General features: G+C 34.1%; 2 protein-coding genes across 2 annotated transcripts; both read right to left on the bottom strand.

Moving 5' to 3' along the window:
• Positions 1-880: 880 nt before the first annotated feature.
• On the bottom strand, positions 881-12765 carry LOC101262104 (uncharacterized). The gene is made up of 6 exons (XM_069297153.1): positions 12659-12765; positions 9535-9620; positions 2926-3696; positions 2606-2827; positions 2399-2523; positions 881-1619 (listed from the first exon to the last, which is right to left on the bottom strand). The coding sequence occupies exons 3-6, from the start codon at positions 3450-3452 to the stop codon at positions 1519-1521; spliced, it is 975 nt and encodes a 324-aa protein (XP_069153254.1). The 5' UTR covers positions 3453-3696; positions 9535-9620; positions 12659-12765; the 3' UTR covers positions 881-1518.
• An 11260-nt stretch (positions 12766-24025) lies between these two features.
• LOC138348144 (uncharacterized) lies at positions 24026-24509 on the bottom strand. Its single transcript, XM_069296754.1, has 2 exons — positions 24495-24509; positions 24026-24397 (listed from the first exon to the last, which is right to left on the bottom strand). Exons 1-2 carry the CDS (start codon positions 24507-24509, stop codon positions 24026-24028), a joined length of 387 nt encoding a protein of 128 aa, XP_069152855.1.

The following is a 24509-nucleotide window of genomic DNA, read 5'->3' as shown; positions in this document are numbered from 1 at the left end:
ATACTCTCTGATTTTCAATATTTATCAATTTTTATCTTAATTTAAAATCTATCACATTTTTAGAAGAAATAATTTTCTTGAGATTTATCATCTCGAAATGTATCTCCCCCCACCCGGCACCCCCACCACATACTCAGACTTGCAAAAAGATCGTAAACATAACTTTACTACAAACCATGCATTCAAGTATAGTTTTCTAACTTCTAATCTAACAGCATTCTTCAATTTGGTAAACCATAAAGACCAAATCTGTGTTGGTTGGATTTTTGAATCGCCGGAAAAGTCTGGTTGGTTACCAGAGAAGTCTAGTCTAGTCTAGTCAAGTTGACTGGGAGTGTAACTGCGTAAATTTGAAAAGAAAACCCTAAATTTACCTTTTTTAACTTTTAAACCCCTAAATTGCTCACCCTCTTTTTTTATAAATAAAAAAATAAAAAATACAATAGGTGATGGCCTTTCTCGCTATGGTGTCGCATTTTGAAAATCGCCTGCCTCACCACAAAGCAAATAGGCAATGAAGGATCGACTCGCCTCGCCATCAGCTACGAGATAATCGCCTTTCGCAACACTGGGGCTACATAAACAGTGTTTGGGCAATAATGGGGAATTTTAACTGCATAATGAATACAAATGAAAGGCTGGGACAGAAATCAGGGAGTTTAGGCTATGTGCTGAAGAATGTGAGCTTCAAAGACCTCAAATAATGAGGGTCCTTACATTTGGATTTTGGAATAATAAGCAGAAGTGGGAAGAAAGAGTGTGGTATGGAGTAAAATAGATAGGGTCTTCATTAATATGAATTGGATTTTACACAACTGCCAGCATCTGAAGTCTGCTTTATGAATGAAGGGATCTATGATCACTATCCTGCAATCGTAAGTTGTGGAATTGTATATGATTTTTGTTTTATTTGTTTAAACAAAACTTACAGGCCTCATTGAAAGTAAAACATGCAAACTGACAAATGGAGGAAAACAAAGAAAAAGAAAAGCAACCCCCACAACTCTTATTGTCATCCCTACATTTAAGGTAGTTTAATATTACATAACCTGCATCTACATTCAAAATATACAACATGAGCCCCAAAAATGGGGTTTAACAAAGAGAAAATGTTAAAACTTTTCTCTTACTTGATATTGCCATCCCTACATATCTCTTACTTGAAATGAAGATCTACGTAGCTCACCGGTCCTCGAATTAACTGCTAAACAGAAGGCTCTTGTTAAATCAGATAACTTTCACTGGACATTAGGTTCTTCAATGGGTCAAAACTCCACAACAAGATGGCTCTGAAAAGAAACATGCTTCGCCACATTCTCATTCATCCGCCAGATATGCATTAAAGAGCATACAGCATACTAGGTCACACATGTGAGAGGAACACATCAAAACAAACAAAGAGTACCTGACGCTTCAAGACCCAAAGTTTGCTCTGTTGCTCAAAGGGCTAAAACGACTGTCCCATGTTTTGGCATTCACGACATCTCTGACAACAGCCAATTGATTCACAGGAGTTGGTCAAGTTGAAGGTTTGCTCCTCCCATTTGGCATCGTAGTATTCCCACTGGAATCCCGCTTTGCTTTGAAAACACCCCAGAGATAGTACTTACCCTGAAATCCTGCCAATTGATTTTCAAAGCAGATTAACAACGAGCCTCAGATAACACAAAACCTAGAAGACATGTAATATTTAATCTGAACACCCTTAATTCAAGTTTATAGTGTGGCATTCAAGTTGGCAGACTTATGACGGTAAGAGTTCAGATTTTATTTTATTATATTATACTATAAGTGGACCCAAACTTCCTGGTGACTATTTTTAGGAGAAATAACCTCTATCAAATTTAATAGAGTTCTCAAAAAGCATTAACCCATTGGCAACATGACAAGTTATAAACCTTCATCTTTTAAAAGCATGAAAGATGCTGGTTTAGTTTGTTCACTTTGTTGAAAGGATATGATAAGAAGCAACTTTCTAAGAAACTGGACTTGATCCAATATGCACATAGCTTACTCTGCCCTGTGCTTTGGGGCTTGAAAAATGAACCATTTGAAGTCTCGCTTTTCAAAGCCACAGAAAGGCACTGTCTCTCTGCCTTAACAGTTTTTTGGTAATCTGACCACCAATACTCGACTTCTAATTACCATATCTCCTTACAATCAACGACAAAAATTCTCCAATTTCTTTCAGCTTTTTCCCATGAAGTTAATTTTGCCATCAGTTTGAACTTTTAATGGCATAAAAATGGACGTGAAGCGCATTTTTAGCAATACAATATACACAATAATGAGAAGCACGAGAACATGGTCTCTTGTTTAGCAAGCATATCATCTTCGGGGAAAACCAAAATAGGAAGGACGTGTAGACAGTGAAACAAAGGATCAAATAACAACTCACTCCAGTATAGCAAGGGAAGTTCTGTAGAAGTGAAAACCAAAAGCTCAGCATTTGTTACGGTTGCTCGTAGAGCAAGTTCTTCGCCGATCATCTGCTCCACCAACTGATCGAACTCTTTTTCACATCTAAAGCAAGAAAAACAGGAGGATAATAAACCAAATTTTGATAAAACAACCTGGTCAATGGTGAACTTAAAAAAATAATTACCTTGTGTCTGATGGAAAAAAATATAATGCAATGTTATCATCAGTGGGCTCTGATATGGTGAAACTCTTAGGCCATACATCAGACTTTGGAAGCATTTCCAGTTGAAGCAAAGCTGGAAACAAGCTTGCTTCTTCATAAACCTTTTGACATGCTTTAACCGATAGGTGAGCTAAAAGTCCATCAAATGTCTCGTACTCTTTGTTCAGTATGTTAAAGCTACCCCTGTCAGATCACCAAAAGGGATAAATTTGCATTAGCACCACAATAAATCCATAAGTTAGATTATATCCTGAACTAAAATTCAATAAATATCTTCTGACCTCCAAATGAAATCGACAAGAGGCAACGCTCGTTCCTGGCCAGCATGTTGGGGTTCATTTGGCTGTTCACCTTTTAAAAATTGAGAAGGCTCTTCATTGAAAACAGTTCCAATTTGAGGTGTTAATCTTATATATTTTCCAGGCACCGACTCCTTTTCTTGATGATTGCCAGACGATGATATACTCTCTGTCTTTTCAGTCATTCCATAAGAATTACGCTGTGTGCTAGGCTGAACATCTCCCTCACAAGATCTCTTCAAATGGAAAGCTTGAAAATTTTCTCTCGCTAGCTTGTCCAGTGGGACAGTAACTTCTTCCTTTGATTGCTTAGCTGGCAATGGAGAAACATTAGCTGATTGAGTTCGTTCATTGCACCCAATGCTCTTCTGTGACTCATGGGATTGCTCAGAAGAGCTACGTACTAGTCTTAGCTCATATATCTCATCTCTCAATGAGGTAGGACTAGATTTTTTCTTGCTCATCTTCATGCCTGAAGTATCACCTGCTATCTGGCGATGCTCTACCATTTCAATCCGAGAAGGTGGCTCCTGAAGTTGTTGAAGCCTACCTTCACACCTCTTTAATGTTGTCTCGGGAACATCAATATTTACTTCAGAACTCACTTTACAATGTCTTGAACTAGTGCAATCCTTATTTCCTACTGTGATGGCATCAGATTTCTTGATGTTTAGTTCGTCTAGCTCTTTCACTTCACAGTCATCACAGACCCAATAAACAAGTTCATCAAATGTCACATTCTCAAGGCAGTAGCTGAAAAAATAATCAAAGATCAACAAACCATATAAAGAAACACAAAAGAGATTACCTGTAATCCATCTTGGTTTACAATTTCCAGTAAGTTTTTTCTTTTCCAGTTAGTTTTTGAGTATTGTGCTATTTCTGTAGTTCTATATATATATATATATATATATATATATATATATATATATATATATATATATATATTCAATGAAAATTATGCTTTATTGATTCATTTCTTTTACTTGGAGAGTCTAATCGGGTACCTTGAAAAAACTCTACCTTTTTTGTCTAGAATAATCTTTTTCAATTTTGATGTTAGTTTTATTACTGGTTGATTTGTTCAGAAGATGATAATAACTTGCTATATTATATGTGACGTGCAAAAGAATAGTTTACTCATGTTTCAAATATTGTTTCTGTTTGCTTATTCGTCTATTTCATAGAATATGAAAAAAGAATGTCACAAGTACTTGCAATGCAGTTGTTGCAGAATTGTATGGAATTAATAGCAGCGAGAACAAGAAATGTAAGTGGTTTTGGTGATAAAAGTTGGGGCTTTGAGGTCAGAAACATTAGCCAGAAGGGGAGCAAACAAAATTCTTTTTGAGGTGTACTATGCAATTTCTTGAACTATATATTTAACACTTTCCAAAGCTCCAGCAGTATGAAGCGAATTTGTAATCTTTCATTTTACTCTGAATGGTCGCTCTTTGCACTTTTATAGCCTAGGAACTACCCTCCCTTATGTGTAGTCTTGTTATTTGTATTTCATGCTCGTTTTTATTTATATTTCTTCTTGAATACTTTAACTTCCCTGTGAAGCAAAAGGCCTCTAATTAATCTTTAGCCCTAAACGTGTAATTATGTCTTGTTCTTTATGATTTTGAATAATTTGTGAATGAAAGTTAAAGTGCTATAAGTATGTAAAAAGAGAGCTTCTCCGAATTTGAAAATAATTGATGGGAAACAGAACTCCTTTAAAAATCCTTTATATGAGTATACAAGAAGTCGAAGAATAGGCTTAAGCTATTAGGAATTAAAGCATTTTGTTTCAATTTGTAAAACACAATAGAGATAACATGTCACCCCATTGCTCTCAATTTTCATGTGATGGACTAACACCTGATTCAATCACATTGAAAAGAGAATTTTTTTTGACAACAAAAAAGAGAATTATATCTATTGTGTCAAAGAACCTTACTTATTGTTGTCGTTGTCAAAAGAAACTACTCATATATCTACATATAAATAGGTAGAATTTTTGCGTAGGATTGTATATTATATGATTTCTAAAAGTTCATACTCATTGACATAGGGTTTACGCACACGTACCCAGAACTAGTACAAATAAAATGCAAGCTCGTGGATGGTCTAATGGGTCACCTAAATTTTAGTTTTTTCCAACATTAAGAAGAGAAGATAATATTGAATTAGTTATTAGTTAAGTTAATATTATAAAGTAAATGGAAGACAAAGAGTTTGTTTTGGTTGTACTTAGGCCAAGACTGGTAGTAGCACTAGCTACTAAGCTAAGCCTTCTAAAAGGTCGACATAAAGAATGGAGTAGGAACAACTAAAAATAACCGGAGAGAAAGAAAGGACCAATTTTTGTCACAAATCAATAATCTAGATTCTATTTAAGACCAATGAATCCTGACTGAGGACGAGAAACTACAAAAAGCATACTTGGCTATGGAATTTGAAGAGGTAACAAGAAATGAAGAACTGGCTTCGAGACAAAGATCAAGGGTTCAATAGTTTAAAAATGGAGATAAAACACCAAATATGTCCATAAGGTGGCCACTACTCACAAGAGGTTCAACGCAATTGATGTTTTGAAGGTAGAGGGAGAAGAAATCACTAATGCTGATGGCATCAAAAACTCCACTACGAGCTTTAATCAAGAACTAGGTCAGATTTCAACATATTATGAAGAGCAAGATTGGCTGGAAAGATAATTTAAAAAGGCATAATACATAAATGTCCTTTCACTTGGCCTCATTTCACATATGCTGATGGCATCAAAAACTCCACTATGAGCTTTTATCAAGAACTAGGCCAGATTTCAACATATTATGAAGAGCAAGATTGGCTGGAAAGATAATTTAAAAACGCATAATACATAAATATGCCCTTTAACTTGGCCTCATTTCACATTTATGCCCTTCAACTTTGGTATGTACAAGTAGACACTTGAACTTGTATAAATTTGAACAAATACACACACATGTCCTACATGGCGTCCTACATGGAATTTTTTGTCCTACGTGGTGTCCTATGTAGGACTCATGTATCTACTTGTTCAAGTTTATACAAGTTTAAGTGTTTACATATGTGAAATGAGGTAAAGTTAAAGGGCACATTCATGTATTACGCCATTTAGAAAAGGGCGGACCACAAATGGATTTCTCGGTTATCAAAAAAAAAAAAAAGAGGAAATATCAAATGATATCAGATTACGTACGGTGAACAAGAACCTGGGCTAGAAGGCTTCCCACCCAATGTCAATTTTCCAAGATTTCTGGGAGATGTTGAAGGATGATATACTTCAAACACTAGAGAATTTTCATTCCCAACAGGTTTTTGAGAAGAGTTTTAATGCAACCTATGTGGCTTTGATTCCAAAGAAGGTGGGAGCTATTGAGTTGAGGGATCATAACTGGAATATGCAAAATAATTGGTTAAGTGCTGGTAGAAAGACTAAAGAAGGTGATTGACAAGTTGATCAGGACTCATCGGTGGCCCTCATAAAGGGAAGACAAATTATGGAGTTATGTGCAAACTGGATACTGACAAGGCTTATGAACATCTCAACTGGAACTTCCTACTCTGTATCCTCAAACAAATGGTATTTGGCAACAGCTCGTTGAAATGGATAGAATTCTGCACCAAAACTACCAGGTTCCCAATTTTGGTTAATGGAAAACCAGCTGTTTTCAGCAGAGAGGGGACTCAGACAGGACTCAAAAGGGAGATCTTTCTGTCACCCTTGCTATTTATTATAGCCGTGGAGAGTTTCAACAACATGGCGAAGATTGCCACAGAAAACAGATGGATACAAGGCTTCAGAATTGAAAACAGGGTTGGTTGATGAGATACTGGAAATACGCAACCTACTTACTATATGCGGATGACAGTTTTCTGTAATGCTAAGCCTGAGCAAATCAGTTATCTCAGGGTGATGCTAATCATTTTCTACGCTATATCAGGATTGGAAGTAACCGGAGGAAAAAAAAACATGTTTCCCATCAATGATACTTCACAAATTCAGGTGTTGGCAAACATTTTGGTTAATGGGATGGAAAAGCTACCCACTGTATATCTTGGAATGCCTTTGGGTTCAAAACACAAGGCACTTGAAATCTGGGATATGGCATTATTGAGAAAACTGGAAGAAGTTGGCATTGTGGAAGTCACAGTATCTCTCTTGAAGAGGCAGAATAATTTTAATCAACTCGGTTTTGGACTACTTACTAACATACGTGATGCCACAATTTTCCATGCCAAGTAAGGTAATCAAAGCTGTGGGCACATTGAGAAGGAACTTTCTGTGGCATGGCAACAAAGAGGCCAAAGGGTTTAATCTGGTGAAGTGGGAGATAGTACAACAGAACAGGGAACGAGTATGGGGGTCAAAAAATTTAGCTGCAAAACAACAGTTGACTCATGAAATGGCTTTGGAGATATCACAAGGAGGGACACGCCCTTTGGAAGGAGGTCATTCAACAGAAGTATGGGCAGATGAGCCATAGTGAACTGATGAAGTCACAGACACTTTTGGGCACCTCTAAGTAGGAACATAAGCTACCATGTGGGTAATGGAAGAATGATAATTTTCTGGAAAGACAACTGGACTAGGAAAGACTCATCGCAGGAAACTTTCCCTGATCCAGCTGCTATCTGCACAAATCCAGACATCGCAACTTGAAGAGAGTGGATAGCAAAAAGCTGGAATAAAATCTTCAGAAGACAGTGGACAACTTGATGAGCAGAGGTATGATACTGTGCTCAAGATGCTTCCTGTGTAAAGACACAGCTGAGACAGTCAACCATCTATTTCTGCATTGTCCATTCAGACCTCACTTGTGGACAATCATCCTAAACTTTAAGGGTATATCATGGACAATGCCAGGCAAGATAACAGAGGCTTTTAGCAGCTGGGAGGGGAAAATGTTCACATGCCAAGGATAGGAGTAGATGGAGAATTGTCCCAGCTTGTATCTGGTGGACAATTTGGAAGGAGAGGAATTCCAAATGTTTTGAGAGCTTAGAGAATGATGTGCAGAAGATCAAGTTGAACTTCATCTTACTGCTATGTTTTTGGTGTAATCAAATTTTTTCTAATGATACTGTGTCTATCATAAATGTTCTAGATTCTTTATAGCTAGAGAGGAAAGACACTAGAGCTCTACAGTAAATATGGTTTCAGTACTACCCAAGTACTGTTTTGATCCTTGAAATGATACAAAGTTACTGATTTAAAAAAAAGAAGACTGTTGAATGATCGGGAAGTAGAAAGGATAGTTAAATTGTAAGGATGAGGGATATATTCCCTCGGACAACCACTGGACAAGAACAATTAGATGGAGACACTATGAAGATGGGAAGTTCTCAGTGAATAAAGTTTGCGAGAGGAATCAATTTGAGATGGCAGAAAGTCTCAAGGGTCCATGGAAAGCTACTTGGAAAAGCATGGCCCCAACAAAGGTGAATTTTGCTTGGCTAGTAGCGAAGAAAGCATGTCTCACCCATGAGGCACACCAGAAGAAGAAACTTCAGATTGCTTTTCCATGGAGGTGGTCAGCATATCCTTAATGCTAAGGAATACAAGTTACCAGCTTTCAAAAATAAAATCACCCACATGAGATGATTAACAGTTATTATATGTTATTATGGTGTTATCACCAAGTGATAATTGAAGAACACATGTAAGCAATTGATATGCATATATATGATATATGTATATTGAGATACTTGTAATGAGTAGCAACATTACATATTGTTATCCAATGGAAGATACGTTACGCCTGGAGCACCTTGTACTAGAGAAAACTAGCAAAAATTTTATTTCACACTAAGACTGGACTGTCAACAGTCTGATATTGATTATTTGGAAGCTCCCTCACAACTTGACAATAACTTAATTTGAAAAAATTGCGAAGTATGTGTACTGATGCTCAGTTAATGTATTATGTGACTTTTACCCTATTATTACTTTGAATTGAAATGAGCGCTGTTTTTTTATATTGTATATGTATGTGCATATATACTTCTCTCCTAAACAAAACGGCAATGGTTGATTGTCCACACACCGCTCACATCAATTGACCCCCTCTTTCTCATCTTTCAAAATTTTGTTAGTTGTCCTGGACTGCACCAGACTTGTAATCCACTAATAGAGAGAGATACTTTTAGCATTGCCCAGACAGTTAGACATCCAACCCAACTGCAATAGCGGAGAGAGCTTTTCACTTTTTTATTTATCTGACTTTTCAATCATGATATTTTGACATTTTTCTAGGAGTTATGATTCTTAAGTCAGTCACGATAATTGGAGAACTGCTTTTGCGAGCCTTGTGTTGGTAGACTATTGAATATTTGATCATTAGTGTCTTAGAGTTGTAGTTGTTGTTGTTAGCGGATCTTTTATGTGTTGTGGTAATTGGTTAAAAGAAGGATAATTGGAATGCTCTTGGTACAGAGGAAACTCTATAAAAAATTTTCCATGAAAATGGGTAGGATTTCTACGTGAGTCAAGCCTCACTTAGTGGAGGTAATGAATTGCAATAAAGAGATAGTACAATATTTGACATATAACAATGATATTCAGTTGTTGATCTAACTTACCGGTGCACAGCAACTTCTAGGCATTTCACACAGAAAACATATGCGTTAGTGAAACCTTTGTCACCACAATTTAAACATAGTGTGCCCTGCAGTTAATTACAACAAAACAAATTAAAGGTACATAAAATCATTATGCAAGAAATATACAACTAGGGGGAGAAGCTAAGTTTCTTGTTAGAGAGGAAAGATACCATAGATGTAAAGATGCAGATTAGAGGTATGTAGCACTGAGTAGACACTAGTCTGGCTCATCTAAATTTTTGCTGAGTTCCAGTTGAGTAAAATGCGTTCCCAGTTGAAGTCATATATAAGCTCACCGAGCTCTTGAGCCAAACAAAGAAAAAGTAAGATCCAGCTGAATTTGTGGATAAAGTGAAAGAATCGTGGACAGAATATAGAATAAAGACAGAACAAAATTTATTCTGTCAAAGAAGCTGCTGCTAATAAAAGGGAAATGACTGAATGGAATAAAAGTAACTTTCGAGTTCGGATCATAGGAAAAGTCAGCAGCTAGCTGTTAGCATAAATAACTCATCTAGACAGTGAAAAGAATAACAAAACTGGACATCTCAAGAGGAGGTTGTTATAATCAATTTACAAATGGAGTTGGAAGACAAAGCCCAAATATGAAGAAGTCACTTGAGATAAAGATCAAGAATGTTATGGTTGAAACAAGGTGATACTAATACTAGTTTCTTTCACGAGATGGAAAATGTTCATAAGAGATACAGCCACATGGGGAGTTCAGAATTAATGGAATAACTATGGAGGATTCTAAGGAAATCAAAATTGAATTTTGAAGTTCTATCAGAACCTGTATGCTAATAGGGAAAACAGGAGTGCTAGGTTCAGCATGGGTAACTCTCTTATGGAGGAGTAAGAAATATGGCTCCTAAAACCATTTGAAGAAGATGAAGTTCCGGAGATTGCAAGACATGTGTAGGTGACAAAGCACCTAGGTTCAGATAAGCTTTACATGAGTTTCTATGAAAGATGATGGTTAATGATTACAGAAGACGTAGTGAAGGCCCTAGATCTTTTCCATTACTTAGAAGAAGATTGTAAAAGGCTTCAACCTCACTTATACAATATTGCTCTGATTCCTAAGAAGAAAATTGTTTTGGAACTGAGAGATCTTAAGGCCCATAAGCTTGACTAGTAGCTTCAAAATAATTCGAAGTTACTAGCAGAAAGATTTCAAAAGAAATAATTCATAAGTTGGTGGATGATGCACAAATGGCAATTATTAAAGGAAGGCAAATCATGGAGGTACACTTATCCCAAATGAATGCATTGACACTAGATTGGAGCAAAACTAGCAAGCTTATGGTGCATTTCAGATATTGTCCAATTTGCAAATATCAACAGGTTAATAACTTCACTTTATGTGCTAATAGATGGCGGCAGATGTATAGTTAAAGGAAGGCAAATCATGGAGGTACACTTATCCCAAATGAATGCATTGACAGTAGATTGGAGCAAAACTAGCAAGCTTATGGTGCATTTCAGATATTGTCCAATTTGCAAATATCAACAGGTTAATAACTTCACTTTATGTGCTAATACATGGCGGCAGATGTATAGTTATAGCCTATAGGGATCCCCACAAATTTTTAATATAGACCATTCGTGAAAATCTACGTTTTGAACCCACTCTTCAAAGAATTATGGACTTCAAATCCATAAAGATCAAATCTTGGATCCTTCCAAGTTTAAATATAAATGATTTTTGACATATCCAGGTCCTCTGTCATGCCATAACATAGAGGAGGTTTATTTATATAAGAAAATTAATAACAAACTTTCCATTGCATGTAGTCGGACAGCCTACAATCCACAGATATCGTCAGAAAGATAGTTACCTAGTTTCAAGCAGAAATGGTTTTTCAAATTAAGTTCATATATCTCATTTTCAATCAAACAAACACGGATCTAAGGATATACTTCATATTTTAGCCCAATGCTATATTATTGCTCTACCAAACAGCAGGTAAACAAAGAAGTGTTTTCCATTAGTAGCCGTAAATAAGGGAGTTGTTGCAAATAAATGCAAAATTCCAGACAACAACAAATCGTTGTTCCTTTTCAATGGCTTGCAACCTATGTCGCTCGGACTCTTAAAAAATTTCGACAGGTGCGTATCGGATTCGTCAAAAGTAGTGTATTTTTGGAAAATCCGACACAGGTGCGGTTTCAAAAATGCAGAGTCGGCGCAACTAAGCGTGCAACACAGGTCAAGAAACACAAAAACATAATTCTCTCTACGTGATGATATATAAAACTAAAACATTCAAGAAAACCCACATCTGTTGGGTGATCAGTAGATAAACACAACGCTAAAAATTAAAAAACATATCACCAACTCATTCTTCATCTTTAACATTTTTCACAAGGGTATGTTTGGTATGGAGGAAAACATTTTTGAGAAAATGTTTCCCTATTTTCTTATGTTTGGTTAGTCAAAATGTTACAAAAACAAGTTCCTTAAAAGTGAGGAAAATAAATTCCCTAATGAAAGTAGGGAAAACAAGTTGCTTAAGTAACATTTCAAGTTCAACCTCTCTTCCTCACCCACCTAATCCACCACCCCCACCCCTTGACCATCCCACCTCGCGCCACCCTCGAAATCCCACTACTCATCCCATCTCGTCACCATAAAAAATATTTTGCTATTAACATATAAATACTTTTGGGATAATATTTTCTCACTTACAAACCAAACACACAAAAAAAAAAATAACAAATCCACTTGTTTATAGGAAATCCGTTTCCGTGAAAAACATTTTCTTCATACCAAACAAACCACCCAGTTAAAAATATAAGAATCTCATTAAGGGAAGGGACCCACTTTTTACTTTTCTCTGAGCTTGTTTGGATTAATTCTGTTATTCCACCAGAGAGAAAAAAAACATAAAACTTATTTTGAGAAAACTGTTATTTTATCAGAAGGAAATCATGGGGATTACTCCCTTTCCTATAACAGTAGTAGTCATCAAAATTGGAACCCGCCCAATTACACAGAACTGGCCAGAAATCTCAGAAAAATTAACGATTAGTTTAAAATTGAAGCAAGGAAGAAAATAGCGGAAGCACCAAGAAACTTACCATAATTTCGAAGACTCACCGGAACTGTGTGTGTGTTCACCGGAAGTAATGTATGTTTGAATATCAAAAAGATAATCAAAAGATTTTGTGTTTTCCCTCCTCTTTGAGTTCCCCAATCCCTAAAATACCCACCCCAAAAAACCCACAGTAGCAAAACACAAAGGTACTATCTCCCTTTTTGTTTATTTTATTTAACGCGACTCTTAGTTTAAGGTGTTAGTTCAAAAATATATTTGTCATCAATAATGTCATATATATATATATATATATATCTTTATTTTCGAAAATATATTTCTATTATAGTGAATTTCTTATTCGAATTCTTTTAGGATATAATTAAGAATTTTATTTAGCATTAAATTATAAAACAGATCTGGAAATTTCTTAATATAAATTCAAAATAAATATTTAATTTTCTCTCTTCTCCTTGCTTTCCTTTCAATATTTTATATAGTTTCATACCAAGTTATCAACACGATTGTTTTATCCTTAAAGAATCATAATAGAAGACGGAAAAGTGCAAAAAGATCTTTATAAGTTATGCAATAAGATTTTCATACCTTTCTAAGGTATGATTTATCTTTACTTGGTTATAAGTTGGAGTGAGATTTAAAGAGAACTTTCGACTTTTTGTAAGTTTTATTTTAACCAATTGAGAGAAAAAAATTTAATTTATTTTAATAATTAAATGAGCACAATTTATTGAAGGATATATTTTTAACCTTTATATGAGATATGTGATCTATTAGGCTATACCTATTAACTATAAATGTTGATTACAAAAATCAGTAATCTCAATTTTGCGTGTAATTATAATGTATGATCATATTAATGATCATCAAAAGTGATAATATTACAATTGTATTGAAGGTTTGAGGTTGAGCCTCATTTTGGATACGACGATGGATTTAAGTTCTATCGTACCAAAAGGATAAGACGATGGATTCATGTCCAATCACACTAAGAGGGTAAGACATCAAAAGTCTTGGACCGAGATGAAAGATGTTGAGTTCAAGTTCTTAATTCATCAATTTATGGTATAAGACGGGTTTAAATCTCAATGCACCATATTGATGATATAAGGGAAAATGCACAAGTACCCCCTCAACCTATGCCCGAAATTCCAGAGACACACTTATACTATACTAAGGTCCTATTACCCTCCTGAACTTATTTTATAAGTAATTTTCTACCCCTTTTTAGCTTACGTGACACTAGTTTGAAAAAAAAGTCAACTATCGTTGGGCCCACGAGATAGTGCCACGTAGGCTAAAAAGGGGTAAAAAAATTATTAATAAAATAAGTTCAGGGGGGTAATAGGACCTTAGTATAGTATAAGTGTGTCTCTGGAATTTCGGGCATAGGTTGAGGGGGTACTTGTGCATTTTCCCATGATATAATGATGACTAAGGTAAAATAATGAATATTTTGATACAAATTAGATATGAAATATATCTTGTTGAAGCAGATTCATTCCCCGAAGTGAATGTAGCAGTGCATGAATGTCTAAAAGAAGACAATTGATTAAATGATGAACATGAATATGAAATGAGGTACTAAATTAGCAAAAATTGATGTACTTAGGTGATTGTGTTCTATACATGAAGAATGAGAGCTTTTGATAAATGATTAAAATATAGATTCATTCTCTAAAGTAAATGAGGTGTAAGCCAGCATGTTGGGTGTGGAAAAGATCGCGACCTTTGGTTGTAGATGTAGCATCACCAAGAATGTCTTTTGGCAGACATATGTTAAAGAAAAGTTTCACACTTTATCTTTTGACTTTTATTGGATAAAAGTTAGTTCAATTGAGGCACAATTTATACTAATTCCAATATTTTCTTAATTTGATATGATTATAGGGACATCATTACTCTATAATGTTTAGACGAATTATGAAAAATTAAAATAAACATTCATTTAAAAATCTAAAAAAATCTTTAAATAGTGAATTCTTATATTGATTGACAGAAAGACAAGTTAATTGTGAGGCCATCACAACAAAAATTGAGATTGAGTCCCCTAGGAACGTATACATGAGAATACTTGTGGACATATTCATCTACTTAGTGGATTGTTTGGATACTTAATAGTTCTAATAGATGTTTCTTCTAGATAATCTCATGTAGGCTTTTTGTTATTTTCACAACTTGATGTTTGTAAAAATGTCGGCATAAATAATGTGATTATGTCACGCCCTGAGCTAAGACTGGGCAACGGAACAGGACGTACCGGTACCGTTCCGGTTCGTCCCGTTTCGGTTGCCTACGGGACGGGCCGGGATATTCTAAACCGGTACACGGAACGGGACGGAACCGTAATTTCGTACCGGTGTACCGGTACCGGTTCATCCCGGTTCTTTCCGGTTCCGGTCCGGTTTATTTAATATATATTAATTTTTTTATATTTTATATAATTTATATTTATATTTTTTATAAATTATATTTTAAAATTTAAATTTTTTTCAAATTCCCGCCCCTGCAGACTGCAGTCTGCATAAAGCAGCACTGCAGCTGCAGTGCAGGCCCCCCCCCCCCCCCGCCCCTACCCTTTTCCCAAGAACAGCCTTAAATTTTAAACGAAAAAATTAAAACGGCTAGTTTTTTTGTTGTATAAATTAGAGTTGTGTGTAAAAAAATTTTATTTACAAGTTTACAACTTACAAATATAATCTGAGTATTTGAGAGAATATATATTTCCAAATTACATTCATATTTATAACTTATATCATTTGGTCATTTGGTGTATTTCGGAGGAGAAATCTTCTTCAAATTTCAAGTTTCGACATCAATATTTTAATTTTCATTATAATCGTTTGTTCTTATACAAACGTTTGGTAACTTCGTTCCACTCTCTAATCTTATATTTATTTTTTGTATTTATTATTTAACTTGTAAGTTGTTCTTGTTAAGTTTCGTATTTTATAATTTATAATTTTATATCATGGAGTCTTCTAAAAAAAGTGGAAGTAAAAAAGGTCTAGTAGAATCAGTAAAAAAATTAGTTAAAAAAACTAACAAAGGTGCTAGTTCGTCTAAATCTAAAATTCCTCTTGTTAGAATAAATACAGATGAATTTACGCATGTGAATGAAACTAGTTTTTCCCGTCCCGGTCCTATAAATATTAATTCAGATAGTCCGACTCCCCATGAACTCTATGAAAGACATTATGGTATTAATCAAGAAAATGAAGAAGTGGAAACGGATGAACAATTAAATTTAGATGAAGAAGTAGATTTAGATGATACACCGACTAGCCCCGCCGCCGACCTCAATACAGTCAATAGTATAGGTATTGAAGCTCCACCTCCGGTTGGAACTACTCGTCCCCTTATTATTCCAACTAGAGGTAAGACCAAGGTACAACGTTCTTTAAAATCACATGTGTGGAAATTTTGTTATTTGAATGAAGAAAAAACTTTTAGTATATGTAATTTTTGTAAACAACATTTTAAATATACATCTGGTGGGACGGGAGGTTCAACGGGGGGATTAAAAAAACATTTGATTAACAAGCATAGTAAAGAGTGGTTTGCATATATGTCTTCTCTTGAAGTTGGTGGAAATTGTAATGTTGAAGAATCGGTTAGAGGATCAAATATGGTTCAAAGTGAGTTAAATACTTCGAACCCAAGTGGTCCTCTTACACATCGAACCTATAACAAGGATCGTGATCGTGAAAACTTTGCTAAAATGATTGTTGTTTGTGGTTTACCTTTTAGTTTTGGAGAACATCCGGGTTTTATTGCTTATATTCGTGAAACATATAATCCTAGTTTTCAAGGTTTATCAAGAAGCATAGTAAAAAGAGATATTTTCGAATTTCAAGAAAAACATTGTCAATATTTACGTGCCTATTTTGAACTAATGGATTGTAGAGTTGCTATTACTACTGATATGGGTCGTAGTCCTAATGATTTTGATTATTTAACTGTTACTGCGCATTGGATCGATTATAATTGGAATTTACAAAAAAGAATTATTGGTTATAAAATTTGTCAAAAGAAAAAAACCAGAATTTATATTGCTACTACTGTGTTGGAAATTTTAGATTTTTTTGGTCTTTGTGATAAAGTCGTTAGTATTACTTTAGATAATGCTTCTGCTAATTTAAATGCTATTAATTTGCTAGAACCTAGACTTTGTCCTATTAGTAAATATGTTTTTCATGTTAGATGTGCCGCGCATATATTAAATTTGGTTGTTAGTGACGGTGTGAAATTATTTGAAAATAGTTGTGATAAAATTGATAATGCTTGTTTTTACATTTTTCATATGAATAGTAGTAGTAGAATTAATCAATTTAAAGAACTTTGTAATGCATTTAAACTTCCGTTTAGAAAAGTTCCGAAGCATGTAAAAACTAGATGGAATTCCTTTTATGATATGCTTGAAGTTGCTTATGCATATAGGCAACCTATTACTACGCTATTTAATAATCATAATGCTTATCCTGAATTTAAAATTAATGATAGTGATTGGGATGAAGTAAATGAACTTAGAATATTTTTGAAATCATTTTATGATGCTACTAAATTTTTTTCTGGAATATATTATCCTACTATTTCTGAAATTTTAATACACATATGTGAGATTTCATCTATTTTTTCTGAATATAAAACAAATACTTTATTCACCTCTGCTATTGAAGTTATGATTACAAAATTTAAAAAATATTTTTTTCCTATTCCTCAAATTTATTCAACTGCACTTCTTTTCAACCCCGAATATAAAGAATATGGTACAAAAGCTTTAGTTGAATGCATTTATCAGAATTTAGATATTCAACCTGAAGAAGAACCTGATTTGGTAACATGTCAAAATAGTATAAAATACTTTGCAAAAGAAATGTATGATAAATATTCATTCTTAGATAATGTTGAAAATCCTCAAACGTCTACAAATCAAGTAGGTGCTCATGGACGAGTGAAACATAAACTTGGTCTTGACTCTTCTAATAAATGTGAATTTGTTAAATATCTTGAACAGGGTACAGATGATATTACAAACGATAATGGTATACCGAAACTATTGAACTGGTGGAGAAATCGTGGAGCTCAATATCCAAAACTTAGTAGGATGGTGAAGGATGTGCTTGCAATTCAAGGATCATCAGTAGCTTCAGAGGCAGCTTTCAGCGCGGCAAGATTTCAAATTGGAGACCACAGATATTCGTTAGCAGAAGACAGCCTTGAGATATCAGTGTTATTTAGAGACTGGATAAATGCTGAGCGTAGAAATCAAGGACTTCCAAAGTTAGATAGTCATATTTGAACTTTTCATAGATTCAGCTATTGGATGTGGTAGTGATGATGGCATCGAAATTCAAGATCGTCAACGAGCTTTACCAAGACCAGAAGTTGATCACAATCAATCCCTAGCTGAGTTAGAAAGAGGCTTTACGGGACTATACAACTATTAGTATTACATTCGAGACATAGTTGAAACAGAACCCTTCCTAGAAGGTGGCTGCGTAAGCTATGTACTCTACTAATAGTTGTAAATTGAAATTGTAATTTGTTACAAATTTAAATAAATTAAATTGATATTTTTTAATTTTTGTAATTTAATTTACTTTTTTAAAATTACAAATTTTATTTATTTAATATTTACAAGATACAAGTTATAAATATAACTTATAAAATAAATATTAATAAATATAAGTAATAACTTATAAAGTATAAACTTCAAAAGATTTAAATTTTGAAAACTTTATTAGATTACTTGCAAACTTAACAATAATAAAAAAAATTAATAAAATATCTTTAAAATAAACTTAAGTTAAAAATTATAGTATAAATTTAAAAACTATTAATTTATACTTAAAAAATAAAAAAAAATTATATTTTCGTAATTTAAAAAATATCGTCCCGTTAATCCCGTCCCGTTCCGGTTCATTCCGGTTCCGTCCCGGTATATAGTGGAACGGGACGGAACCGATGAACCATCCCGGTAATTCCGGTCCGGTTCATCCCGATACCGGTCAAAATTCCGGTCAACGGATTCCGGTCCGGTCCGGTACCGGTTCATTCCGGTCCGGTGACCCGGTTCCGGTCCGGTGACCAGTCTTACCCTGAGCTACCCCGCAAACATGGGACCTAGGACTACAAGTAATCCCACACTAACCCCGCTGGCATGATCATGAACATACTAAAGATAATAAACTGATGTGAAAGCTAAATCATAATTTATAATGAAAAGATAGAGAATACCCTAGATCGAAAACTAATGAGTTTAATACAAAGAACATATTAACTCAATACTAAGGTAAAACTAATTATGTCAGAAAATAACCTAACTGACTAGAAATGTTGGGACAGTCCCAAGCTAAGTCTAGGAAAACTGAAACTAAAGGACTAAAAATACTAAAGAAACTCATGACTATCGTCCTCGGAGAATGAGGGCTCACTACTGATTCTACAGAACTGGAGATCAAGAATCGATCTAAGTGTGATCTGGATATTGAGAACCTAAACCTATATCACGAGAAGATGTAGTGCACGTATGCCTTAGTACTCAAAAAAGATAAAATAAAGTTGAAATAATACATAACTAACAAGCACAAAAACAAGTATAATACTCTGAACATGATATACTAAATATTGAGCTAACTGATGCAATGACCAAATTTATAACATGCTGAGACTGAATACTGACTGAACTATAAATATGGTCATTGCAATAGAGTCTGACTGAACTGTGGGAGCTACTAATAATCGATAATAAAATCACATGAGCTAAATGTGGAATCCGATGCATACGCCCTATCGAGAGAATCCAATACTCCCTGCCAGAGGTATAAAGGCATGCTGGCATGATCACTAAGATGATGCCCACGGAGGGGACTTACAACCTACTTAACTAATAGTTCTGGGATTATTTGGGTACGATGAACCCCAGTCCAACTCGGTATTATCTACTCCGAATGAATTAAGTGGTTAACACATTTTGACTGAGCTTTTGTAATACTGAATAGCTCAAAACTGAACATGCAAACTGAGAATGCAATAATTAATGTGATAATGATGCATTAATATTTGAGACATCTATAACTAAATAACTGATATATCTGACCTAGCATGTCTAATTCAAGAACTAAAGAAATACATAGCTAGGGTTCTGAAATTCATGCAACAAACTGAATAATAACATGATAATATGATTTGAAACTTATTACTAACTAATTCATGATAATCTGCTAAAGTTCTAGGAATCCTAGATCTAATCATGATAAGGAAATCATGAATCTGACTGAAATCTAGGGACACAATGGGTGAAAGGAACCCACTGACAAAATCCCACATACCTGGTGATGAATTTCACGGAGAGATCTTTCGATTTCGGGGCTGGAACTGATGGAAGCTTGTTGCATTCTTGAAATAGAGTTCTTGACTTTTTTCTCCTCTCTTGCTGCTAATTTTTTAAGTTTTGATAAATGATTTGACTTAGGTAAGTTCTAGTTGTTGACATCCACTATGCAATTTGAGTTAACTATCGACCTTCTTCAGTTTCAAACAATTTGAAATAATCCTCTTTGTAAAATCCTAAAAAAGTAAAAATAAATGTATATTTGAAAATCTCTTTCTATTTAGTTTTGGTTAGTAGTTCTTAGAAATAATAATATAATTTTACATATTGATTTATAAATTTTCATCTTTATATAAATATTTAAGAAATAATCTAAAAATAATGTTTTGCAAAATTATGCATTTATTTCTTTAAATTAGTGAATATATAATTTTGTATAATTAGTTCTCTATTTTAAAGGAATATATAAGTTTTGATAATTATTTTGTCTTGTTTAAATTAAGAAGCTCAAACAATTAATCGATAAGTATTCATCTTATTTATTTATTTATTTTAGCCGAATTAATTATTGGACTCAATTTGGTTAAAGCTAAGTTTAATTTGATTAGAACAATAATTAAAGTTGCCAAATTTTACGTAAAAGGGTCATCCCTTGGTTCTTGAACACCTACACACATATATAGATATTTACATATACAAACATATATGCATTTATCATACTCCACGCTTTCACGCACGCTCTCTCTTTTCCGACCCTCACGCGTGCCTCTTCTCTCCTTTCTTCTTCAAAAAAACGCAAGAGTCAAAGCAAGAACCCTAATTTTCTTTGTCCGCCTATCACCCTCGCCAGTCCATCTGTTTATTTTCAAAAATCATTGACCTCAACTCAGAACAAGATTTGCTGACTTTGGCCGAGAGAAATCTCACCCAAATCTGATGCGGATCAAGAGATATCACATCGAATCAGGATTTTCAAGGGTAGGTTCTCATCTTGCTTGTTTTTCCTTCCACTCTCCAATCAATTTCCCATCTCCCGGTCAAACGGCTATTTGAATTCAAACCTTTACTTTTTGCTATAAATACATGGTATTAAGTACAACATCGAACCGAAAATCGAACCAAATTACAAATCGAGTCAAAATGAAAAAAATCCGACTAGTGGTTTGGTTTGGCTTGATTTTGGTGTTGGATAAAAAACCCGGACTACATTTGAGTTGGTTTGGCTTCAACTAAAAAAAACCAACCCGACATTATATACATAATTTTAAAATTTTAAAATTTTATTTTATACGTAAAATATTTACTTTTGTGTAATTTTTAAATATCTCTTATACTTTTTCATAGTTTTTATCTTTTAATATATTTATTTCATGTTTGGAAGTTAGAATTCTTAATGATCTAATAAAGATTATAGTCCATACATGTTGGTAATTATAATAAAATTTAAATAAAAATCAAAATTAATACTAATGTAAAAAAAATAAAATCAATTCAACACTAAGAATGACTATAGTATTGAATATATTTGTTTTTAGTTTTACATAGATTTAGATAATTAAAATACATGATCTAATTTTACTTTCATTTAATATTTAGTCATGTAACTAATACTTATTAAACTTATTTTAACATGATTTAGTACTTCAAATTATGACTTATTAATTTGCAATATTTGTTTTAAGCGATTTAATTATTATTTTTTTTGTTGGATATTTTAGTGTCATTAATCATAGTATATTTTTTTTGTTATTTTCTTGAAAAATAATTTAGATAGTTGCATTTTAGTAGGACTAAAGAAATATTTGAAATACAAGTAAATTATATGTTAAAACCCTGAAAATCCGAAAACCCCCCCAAAAAGGGCAATTTTCACATATAGCAAACAAAAAATTCATATTTGTATGCTATAGCAAACTTTGCATAATTGCGCTCCATAGCAAACATAAAACTGTATAATTTGCTATACATATACAATTGTATAATTCGCTGGCCTAAATTGTATAAATTCGCTGGCCTAAATTGTATAATTCGCTAGCCTATTTCGCTGCAATTGTATAATTTGTTTTGCATACAGTTGAATCGAATTAAAATGTATGTATATTGCATAATTATAAGTGTATACCAAGAAGATATATGTTTTTCTCGCTTTATACAAAAACAGAAACACAATATATACACTTCTGTTGTATAAAGCTAGAGAAAATTGTATTTTACTGCAATTGTATAATTCGCAAAATTGTATAATTCATTGGCCTTTTTCTCTGCAATATTTGAAGTAAAATGTTTGTAAATTGTATAATTAAGTGTATAACACGAATATATACATTTTTGCATGTGTATATACAATTTTCTCTTGCTTTATACAAAACAGAAACAGAATTATACACTTCAGTGTATAAAGCGAGAGAGGTGAGCGAGAATGGAGAGTGGCGAGGGAGATTTTTGGGAGAGAAACGCTGACAAATTTTAGCTAATGTTTACTATGGAGCACAGTTAAATCAAACCCTAGCTATTCCATTTAATTTAGGTTATTAGTTTGCTATTATATATACAATTTTTCAAAAAAAAAACAGTTGAAAAATCCAAGTTTTATTGGTTTGATTTGGTTTATAAGTTCAAAAATTTGAGACAAATGATTTGGTTTGATATTTGAAAAAACCAAACCAACCGGTTCATGCACACCCCTTTATGTTAAGTGCCACTGAAGAACGAAAAAAAACGGACTCAGAGAGTTAGAATTGGAAGGTTGGAGAATAGTATTCTCGAAATCGAACCCACGAAGGTTTGAACCTTGAATTTTCAATTTCTTTTACTCATCTGTTGGTGGGTCGAAGGTCGAATCGCTCTCAAGCTCGTGGTCTCCAAGTTCGCTGCTTCAGGAAAAGTAATATTCTTGTTCCTACTTCTCATTCTTGTTTTCGAATAATTTGTATGTTGTTTTGTCACTGTTTGAGCAGTAATTCTCTTCAAGATTTCAAGTATTGATTAGTGATTTGTTACACCTCTCTACTTGATTCGAGTATAAAGTGCTATGTATTTTCCATTTGTTGTTGATTTACTGCAATTCGAGTTGAATTCTCATCATAATATTACTTAGTTTCCTTCCATGCTAGTCTTTTAAAAAAAATGGAATGGCCGAACCTATGCTTGCTTCGCCCTCGTGTTTTCCAATTTTCCTTCGTGTCGAATTGAATTGTCTTTTTGATTAGTCAATGTAATATACCTTTGAATGATCAGTTTATTTGGACACTAGATGAATCGGAACCAACCAAAACTCTGTAGTTTCTAGCCATTATGTGCTAATCTTCAACGTCTTGCGATAATGGGCATAATTGAGTTTTTTCTTTGTGTTGGTTTACTTTAATAAATTATTTTTTGTGTTGTGGTCAATTATTTCATTAATCAAATATTGGTCAAATTTTACATTTACATCCTGAATTAAGTTAGATCATTCTTAAAGAATATGTTATTTAACGCTTCTTCACCCATTCTTACTCATTCTAAAATTGTCTTAAATTAAGTTTTTTTCTCCAATAAACTTTAAAAAGTGGTTTTCTTTCACTCTTGAGACTTTCTCAAAAAGTTAGTCGAAACTTTTTTTATATCTTCAACTAATAGTCTTTTTTACATTAGTCGACCCAAATTGATTCAAATTGTGAGTCAGCCAGTTTGCAAGTCGACACAAATCAACGTTCTTTTGGGGATAAATAAATAAAACAAAAAGGAAACTATGTTAGCTTGGGAAATATTGAAAGATGTAACAATCAAGCAAATGTAATACATATATACGCCAAATCGTCGACCTTCAGAATGCGTCCTAATGTAGAGCCTCTTTTTGCCTGAGGTAGGCCTACGTTTCAATTAGTTCGATAATAAATGATCCATTTAAACACCTTTTAGATTTGGAGCAAACATAACTTCTTTGATTAAGGTAGTCTTGGATGTTACATTGAGGTAGGTTATCAAAAACATAAGAAATGAAAAGGGGGGGGGGGGGCACAGGGTATACAACAGGAATAGGCTACATGGCACTTGAAGAGCTTATGAAAAAGGTCAAAGAAGAAAGATGAATCTACGGTCAGGTTGGAGCATCATCATCGTCATCATTCCCATCATAATATGGCTTAGGGTGGTACTTTGGAGACTCGTCGAGGCCGCACACCTCTCTATCTATTGGGTCATAGATGTTAGAACTTGCCTCAGAAACCTCCATGTTATCTTCCCACACTTCTTCTTTTGGGTCATCGTCAAGATCCTCTTCAAGGTCTTCTTCTAGGTTTTCTTCGAGATTCTCCTCTGGGTCCTCTTCAGGATCCTCCTCCGGGCCCTCCTCAAGTTCCTCTTCAAATTCCTCTTCTGGATCTTCTTCTTGGATCAAATAATTGACGGATTCCGGACTATCTGTTTGAGCATGGGTGTAGTGAATTCCATGCGAGAAAGCGTTGATTCTCTAATCCAATCAATTTGTTGTCTGTCTACAAAACCCCCAATGCCCGTGTGCGCTTGGATGAGCCATATGACTCATAGTGTTTCACCAAGCGTAATACTCTGGCGTACACCAT

This window comes from Solanum lycopersicum, chromosome 4 (assembly GCF_036512215.1).
Source record: "Solanum lycopersicum chromosome 4, SLM_r2.1".
Lineage (NCBI taxonomy): Eukaryota > Viridiplantae > Streptophyta > Magnoliopsida > Solanales > Solanaceae > Solanum > Solanum lycopersicum.
Note: the sequence above shows the minus strand (reverse complement) of the source record. Positions and strands in the feature narration are given on the sequence as shown.

Bases quoted from the DNA above. Each gene is read 5' to 3' on its own strand.
- LOC101262104 (XM_069297153.1), bottom strand. From the start codon at position 3,452: ATGGTAGAGCATCGCCAGATAGCAGGTGATACTTCAGGCATGAAGATG. The intron at 2,828-2,925 runs GTCAGAAGATAT...GTGATCTGACAG, and splicing joins CTTGTCGATTTCATTTGGAG to GGGTAGCTTTAACATACTGA. The intron at 2,524-2,605 runs GTAATTATTTTT...TTCTTGCTTTAG, and splicing joins TTTTTTCCATCAGACACAAG to ATGTGAAAAAGAGTTCGATC.